Source organism: Triticum aestivum, chromosome 2A (genome assembly GCF_018294505.1).
Source record: "Triticum aestivum cultivar Chinese Spring chromosome 2A, IWGSC CS RefSeq v2.1, whole genome shotgun sequence".
Taxonomy (NCBI): Eukaryota; Viridiplantae; Streptophyta; class Magnoliopsida; order Poales; family Poaceae; genus Triticum; species Triticum aestivum.
Window position 1 is genome coordinate 720,306,563 of NC_057797.1, and position 8,362 is coordinate 720,314,924.

Here is an 8,362-nt window from a genome sequence, read left to right on the forward strand (position 1 = left end):
AAGCCTTCCAGCCCCCACTGCCTCCTCCTGCTCTCTAGCACTTCTACCTCCTAAGCCTGGGCCTCTCGCCTCCATGGAGCCGGTGGTCCGAGGCCATCCCACCTCTCTCGATGTTCACTACCGACTACTTCCAGACCAAAATGCCCAAGTTTGCCTCGTAAACATCTCTCCGCCCATGTCTGGTTTCCTTCCTTGGTTCAAGCGCCTCTTATCGAAACGGCGCGGCATCACTATTGTCCAGTTTTCCAGATGTGCTACTGGCACTGTGTTCACCGTCTTCCATCGGGAGGCAAATCAAGTGGCCGCCATGAGAGCCAGCCCATTGGAAACTGACACCCGTCGAGATGGTAAGCCCGACACCAGAACGCCTCTGCTTGATGACAAGAGCCTTAGCACTGCTTATTTCTACAAGTTGCTCACCTTTCGAGGAAAAAACTATACGCCAGCCTGCTTCATTTGGGACAGAATCATACCCCACAAACACCGCATCTTCCTGTGGATTGCGCTCCGGGACAGACACGGCACCAGAGATAATATGTTAAGCAAGCATTGGGATAAAATTGTTTCACATAATGGTTGTGATCTATGCCCAGCTGCGGAGACAATGAGCCACATTTTACTACGATGCAAACTAGCACAAGCACTATGGTCCAACTTAGGCCTGCAGGAGCTAGCCACATCTTCTACAGAACCTGAAGTTTTCCTATTCTCCGAACAACCAAGGGCACTGCACGGCAAGCTATGGCATATTCTCTTCGCGGCATGTGCGGTCACACTTTGGAATGCCAGGAACGCACAAGTGTTTGATGGATCTTTTTGGCAAGAGCGCCAGGTATACAATGGAGTCACTGAGCTGATCAGACTATGGAGCCTGTGTGCCCCACAACATACTAGGCGGAGCCTTTGGGATTGGGCAACTGCTTTTGCTCCTAGTTAGCAAGATGTGTTCTCTCCCGTTCTTCTATCCTGCACTATGTATCTTAGCATAGGCCTGGTGATGGCATGCTGTACAAATTGTGTGGCGTCAACATCACCTTCATGTAAATGACTGTGGTCATCCAGGTTTTCGCCCATTTTGAATGCATAAGGTAGAAAATGCTCTACCTTTTTATTCAAAAAAAATATCGGCATCCCTGTGAGTCAAAATCATTGGCACTATATGTCAGTCTCCTTGTTATCGGTTTTCTTGTCTTTTCTCGTTCTCGTGTTCCCGCATCCCCGTGATCAATTCACGCTGTGTCTGGCCAGATGTTGATGGATGCTGTCACACCGAGAGGGCCTGAAGAATATATTTTCATCGCATGAGGAGAAAATCCTAGTCTCGAGCTATCTAGTCCCTTGCCATACGTTTCCTATGAACATGTAAATTGTTGTTATGATCACCCTGTTATGGTTGACGTTGGACCAACCCCAAAGTGCATCATCCAGTATGAAGTGACTCAATGTTCTCATGGTCTAAAAAATTGTGCATATGTTAACTTTCTGTGTTATGGACTATAAACCTGTGACGAAATTATCTGGAAGTATAACATACTACTTGGGTCAATTCAACACAAGTGTTCCTCCAACATTGTGCCCTCGATATTGTTGACATCATCGTTACACTTAACTATAACCATGATCAGGAAAACAAAATCATCATGCAACACTTGAGCTAGTCCTAACGGCAAGACTAGGAACCTTATTTTTACCGTTTATAATCCTACATGTGCATGTGATTTTTTTCTCTGAGCCTCTTAGTTTTCACAAATTCGAGAACCATAGCAATTTTATCATAGAATATAAACATCAATTATAAATTTAGAAATAAATAATAACATAATTATTATTGCCTCTAGGGCATATTTCCAACAATTGCTTCCAAGAAATTCAACAACCGCCTTGATCCCCGCATCCCCGATAGAAACCATTTGACGGGCGGTAAGACCATCGGAGATGGCGGTTTCTCCGTGAATAATCAATCTGAATAAGGGATGTTCCTTCAGAGATTCAGTGGGATAATTCGAGTGCACAAAGCATGTACACATTTAGCACACACACAAAATTTGGAGTCATAATTTAGGTACCTCCCTATATGGGCGGGCATGTAACTTTAGTGCAACTACGCCCGTTAGGATTCAACAAGTTCAATCTGCTGGATATATAGGAAGATAGGGGAGGGGTGTTTTGGCTCCCTGGAGCACTCCCAGATGAACAGTAAATTGAAAAAAACTATTTTTTGTAGATGTGTTTGTTAGTCCCTTCCAGTACTCCAAGGTGTGCTGGTGCTAAGGCTACCACATAGGCAAAAAAATGATGTGACAAAGCACTTAAAGAGGAGAAAGAGCATTATGCTGACCCCGAAAGGAAACGATGATAAGCGTGTGAAACTGTGCAAAATGGCTACCAACCCATGCGTGAAGGAATTTAGGTTTTAAGCAATTAAATGAGAGGAGCTTAGATACAAAAGTTCAGCACCTATGTATTGAGAAGATTAGTTACTATGGTTGTTAATGCACTTAGCATTTCACCTAAGCACCAATGCATTGGAAGATGTGACAAATTTCATGTGAAACGCAGCAGCAATGTTTCGTCGGTGAAAAAAACAAATTTGGGGTCACATTTTTGGATGACATTTGGTCTTTTTTTTTGCACATGCCAAAATGCTTAACCTTTTTGCCTCAAAATCTGCAGGTAGCATTTGTATGTGACTAAGATCACATAAAAATTTTGTCTTGATTTTTTCACATTCGACAAATTATTTTTGGGCCCGGGAGCATGTGCTCCCGTGAGCCAAATTGAATTTCCGGAAAGATAGTCGATTCCAATGAAATTTGGTGTAAAGAAAATACACAGAACATTGTGTCAAGGATGGTCAAAATAACAGCTGGTGTACTCAAATAATAACTCCTAATAAATAAATAGTTTTAAAAACTCTGAATAAAACACGCGAGAATAGTTTACGTACAGACATGTAGCCCACTGAAAGAGTGGCCTTTTCTTTTCCCGCCAAGACACCAACCATGCCATATGCCAACCACACCTGTCATCATTATTTTCGTTTGGCATTACAGTATTTTACTCCCTGGACCACATTCTTTGCACACCAGAATCAATAAACGTTGACGACGAGGGCCACGAGGGGTGCCATCCATGCCAACCCGGCCTGCATGATTAAGTCTGAACTGCTGTCCCTCGTGGATACTCGGCGACCGGCGACCTCACCAGACCCCATCCGGCACCAACCCCGCGCTCCGGGACACCTATTTATAGCTCTCGCCGCGCACGCTCTGGGCAACCAAGCAGCCGCTGCAACATACTGCAACTACTTTGCACTAGCAACACAACGCTCTGACTGAGCTCATAGCCTTCGCGCCTGCCCGTCTTAACTAGTTGATCGCCGCAGCAATGGCCTCCACCAACAGCTGGACCCACGAGATTGAGTCCTCGGTCGCGGCACCGCGCCTGTTCCGTGCCGGCGTCATGGACTGGCACACTCTGGCACCCAAGCTCGCGCCCCACATCGTCGCCAGCGCCCATCCCGTCAACGGCGAAGGCGGCATCGGCAGCGTCAGGCAGTTCAACTTTACCTCAGGTACGTACGCATCACAATCCCATACAACCCATGCGTGTCACCTCAGTCTAGAAATCCGGCGTGTATCTATACATGGTCAAGCGAAAGCATAACACGCAGTTGATCATGCAGCCATGCCCTTTAGCGTCATGAAGGAGAGGCTAGAGTTCCTGGACGAGGAGAAGTGCGAGTGCAAGTCAACCCTCATCGAGGGCGGCGGCATCGGCTCGGCCATCGAGACCGCAACGTCGCACATCAAGGTGGAGCCGGCGGCCAACGGCGGGAGCGTCGTGAAAGTGGACTCGACGTACAAGATGCTGCCAGGCGTGGAGGTGAATGACGAAATCACCAAGGCCAAGGAATCCGTCACCGCCATCTTCAAGGCCGCCGAGGCCTACCTCATCGCCAACCCCGACGCCTACAACTGAATCTGTTGAGAGATATCATACATGATTATGATGTCCCTAGTTTGAATTCCGTGTGTTTTCTTCCCGATGTAATAAAGCTGCTCCAATCTCTAAGCTATAATAGTGACGCCGAGCGCGAGAGCACCGCCAGAGTGTGGACGTGAGAAGTTAAAAGGTTGAGTATTTGTAACTACCAAAGGGTTCTGTTGTTTGATGATATTGGTGCTTGCTTATGTGAAATACCTAAACACTCTTATATACTGCCTCAATTCTATAATTCTTGTCATAGTTTTAGTTTTGACCTAAAAGCACAATAAGAATTACGGAACGGAGGGAGTTTTTGGATTTGGATGTTTATGTGTCGACCTCTTACACAAATCCTATATGTATGTGAAATACCTAAACACTCTCCCGAAAATAGAAAAACTAAACACTCTTATGTGCAAAAAAGAAAAATGTTTGCATGTCATCAAAGTCTGTTTATAGGAATCCAAGAAAGACATTTATTTGCTACTCCATTTGCTTCTAAACATAAATCCTTTTAGAGATTTTAATATGGATACCATAAGTAGCAAAATGAGTGAATCTAAACTCTAAAATACGTTTGTATACTTATGTATGTAGTCCAAATTAAAATCTCTAAAATCCTTATATTTAGAAGGGGAGGGAGTCGAACATAATTTCGTTTTCTCTTTTCAAGTTGTAAGAGGAAACGTGGGAGGTATGGCTGCAAGTCCAACGGCTCTGGTACGGACTGGCGATTCGGGTGGCGACGCGGCGGGCGTAGCGGCTCTGCTCGCTGGCCCCGACGAGTCGGCGGCCTGGTCGATGGTGCGGGCGTCGGGACGGACGGTGCGCGAGTCTCCAGAGGTGGCCTTGGGCGAGGAGGCGGCGCCGCGCTGGGTGGGGAGCCGTTTCTGGGCTCTGGCCGAGGTAAGTGACGACAAGGTTTCGGAGGCGGAGGAGAGTGATGGCGTGGCTTGGCTCGTCGAGGGGATGCAGATGACGGTCGGCGCGTTCGTGGCTCGGGCTGAGGAGCTTGGGGCTCGCTCAAAGCCGGGCGGCGGCGCGCTTTTGCGCCCGGCGGCCGGGGTGCTCGCCAACCAGGGGTGTCGGGTCGGGCGCCGATGGTGCGTGCGGCGGAGATGGGCGGTGTGCGGGCTATCACGGGCGGCATGCGGGCTGCCTCCCCTCCGAGGGGCTTGGGGCTTGCGCCGGTGGTGTCGGTGGAGCCTGGGGCGGTGTTGCCGGCGGGCTCGTGGGCGGCGGCGACGGCGGAGGAGTCGCCCGAGCCCTGGCCTAGGGTTGGCAAGACTGGCCGGGCTGGGCCGGTGGGCCAAGACCCGGATGTGGGCCAAGAGGGCCAGCTTGGGCCGTGCGCGGCCCAGGGCGTCCGCCCAGTGGGGGAGGGGATGTGAATGGTGGTGGGCTGCTCTGAGAAGGTGGGCTGCGCTGAGAGGCCCAGGCCTGGCCCGTCTATGACGAGGCCAATACTTAAGTGGCTCTGGAACCGCCGCGGCGCTTCAGACAGCTCGCTAGGGTTTCCTACCACCCCATCGGAGGTGCGGCGCTTCGGCGGATCCGCACGCTCCCTTTCCCTACTTCCTCCTCCCCCACCTCTAGATCGATCCTTCGCAGAGGTTGTAGCCATGGGTTCCAAGGCGGAGAGGCGTGCGGACAAGCGGGCGGAGCCGGATCTGGAGGTGGAGCGGCGTCGCGAGCGGGATCTGCGCGCCCAAGCGAAGGCGCGCGCGGCGGAGCGCGCCGGCGAGGAGGGTGGATGGGGGCCTCCCCCAGCTTGGTGGCTCAAGGAGCAAGAGCGAAAGAAGAAAAAGAAGGAGGAATACAAAAAGAAGGGGCTGGAGCTCAAGCACAAGGAATCGCTTCTCCCCTACTGCGGCGACCGCGTCGGCAGCCCCTACTCCAAGCAGAAGCAGAAGAAGCACAAGCCGGCGATGCCGGCGCCCTCCAAGGCCTCCAAGCCCTCCGCCTCTAAGGGCACGGCGGCGGAGCCCATTCCCGTCGAGGATGCGGGGGGGAGTGTTTCCACTGCGGGCGCACGGGCCACTACCAGAATGAGTGCGCCTTCAAGCAGTTGTGCATGCTCTGCAGCAACGAGGGACAGGCTTCGGCCTACTGCCCCACGCGCGGCAAACAGCTGGTGCTCCAGACCATGGGCCATGCTTTTCCGGGTGGCGGCTTCTTCTGCCTGCAGTATTCGGAGGAGGCGGATGTGGTGGCGGAGGGGCTGCTGGGGGCAAACGCGGCCCTGGTGTCGGCGGCGCCCGGCGTTCTGACCAAGGAGATCCTGGAGGCAGAGCTCCCCCATCTCTTTGAGGGCGAGTGGGACTGACACGTGGCGCCGTTCGACGCGGATTGCTTCTCCGTGGCGTTCCCGGATCCAGTCATGTTGCGGATGGCAACGCGCAGTAGGAAACTCTTCCTCCCCATCAACAACATCACTGCCGACATCCATGACGCGGTCCTCGCCGAGCCCAAGGCGCTGTCAATACCGGAGGTATGGGTGAAGCTGTGGGGCGTACCACCGAAGCAGCGGCGTGTGGAGCGTCTCATGGCGGCCACGACTATGATTGGCCGGCCGCTGGTGGTGGATGAACTGTCTCTGATCCGTTCGGGCCCGGTGCGTATGCGGTTTGCGTGCCGTGCGCCTGATGGGGAACGTAGTAATTTCAAAAAAAATCCTACGCACACGCAAGATCATGGTGATGCATAGCAACGAGAGGGGAGAGTGTGATCTACGTACCCTTGTAGACCGACAGCAGAAGCGTTAGCACAACGCGGTTGATGTAGTCGTACGTCTTCATGGCCCGGCCGATCAAGCACCGAAACTAGAGCACCTCCGAGTTCTAGCACATGTTCAGCTCGATGACGATCCCCGGACTCCGATCCAGCAAAGTGTCGGGGAGGAGTTCCGTCAGCACGACGGCGTGGTGACGATCTTGATGTACTACCGTCGCAGGGCTTCGCCTAACCACCGCTACAATATTATCGAGGACTATGGTGGAAGGGGGCACCGCACACGGCTAAGAATATGATCACGTGGATTAACTTGTGTGTCTAGGGGTGCCCCCTGCCCCTGTATATAAAGGATCAAGGGGGGGTGCGGCCGGCCAGGAGGAGGGCGCGCCAGGAGGAGTCCTACTCCCACCGGGAGTAGGATTCCCCCCCTTTCCTAGTTGGAATAGGATTCGGGAAGGGGGAAAGAGGAGAGAGAGAAGGAAGGGGGGCGCCGCCCCCCTCTACTTGTCCTATTCGGACTAGGGGGGAGGGGCGCGCGGCCCAGCCCTAGCCACCTCTCCTCTCTTCCACTAAAGCCCACTAAGGCCCATATACCTCCTGGGGGGTTCCGGTAACCTCCCGGTACTCCGGTAAAATCCCGATTTCACCCGGAACACTTCCAATATCCAAATATAGGCTTCCAATATATCAATATTTATGTCTCGACCATTTCGAGACTCCTCGTCATGTCCGTGATCACATCCGGGACTCCGAACAAACTTCGGTACATCAAAAAGCATAAACTCATAATATAACTGTCATCGAAACCTTAAGCGTGCCGACCCTATGGGTTCGACAACAATGTAGACATGACCGAGACACGTCTCCAGTCAATAACCAATAGCGGAACCTGGATGCTCATATTGGCTCCCACATATTCTATGAAGATCTTTATCGGTCAGACCGCATAACAACATACGTTGTTCCCTTTGTCATCGGTATGTTACTTGCCCGAGATTCGATCGTCGGTATCTTAATGCCAAGTTCAATCTCGTTACCGGCAAGTCTCTTTACTCGTTTTGTAATACATCATCTCGCAACTAACTCATTAGTTGCAATGCTTGCAAGGCTTATGTGATGTGCATTACCGAGAGGGCCCAGAGATACCTCTCCGACAATCGGAGTGACAAATCCTAATCTCGAAATACGCCAACCCAACATGTACCTTTGGAGACACCTGTAGAGCTCCTTTATAATCACTCAGTTACGTTATGACGTTTGGTAGCACACAAAGTGGTCCTTCGGTAAACGGGAGCTGCATAATCTCATAGTCATAGGAACATGTATAAGTCATGAAGAAAGCAATAGCAACATACTAAATGATCGAGTGCTAAGCTAACGGAATGGGTCAAGTCAATCACATCATTCTCCTAATGATGTGATCCCGTTAATCAAATAACAACTCTTTTGTTTATGGTTAGGAAACATAACCATCTTCGATTAACGAGCTAGTCAATTAGAGGCATACTAGTGACACTTTGTTTGTCTATGTATTCACACATGTATTATGTTTCCGGTTAATACAATTCTAGCATGAATAATAAACATTTATCATGATATAAGGAAATAAATAATAACTTTATTATTGCCTCTAGGGCATATT

General features: G+C 50.8%; 1 protein-coding gene across 1 annotated transcript; it reads left to right on the forward strand.

Annotated features, from left to right (window-relative positions):
- Nucleotides 1-3,265: 3,265 nt before the first annotated feature.
- On the forward strand, nt 3,266-4,229 carry LOC123186194 (pathogenesis-related protein 1). The gene is made up of 2 exons (XM_044597979.1): nt 3,266-3,574; nt 3,686-4,229. Exons 1-2 carry the CDS (start codon nt 3,388-3,390, stop codon nt 3,979-3,981), a joined length of 483 nt encoding a protein of 160 aa, XP_044453914.1. The 5' UTR covers nt 3,266-3,387; the 3' UTR covers nt 3,982-4,229.
- The last annotated feature ends 4,133 nt before the right edge of the window (nt 4,230-8,362 follow it).

Coding starts and splice junctions, on each gene's coding strand:
- LOC123186194 (XM_044597979.1), top strand. CDS start 3,388: ATGGCCTCCACCAACAGCTGGACCCACGAGATTGAGTCCTCGGTCGCG. Junction 3,575..3,685: donor GCAGTTCAACTTTACCTCAG/GTACGTACGCAT, acceptor TTGATCATGCAG/CCATGCCCTTTAGCGTCATG.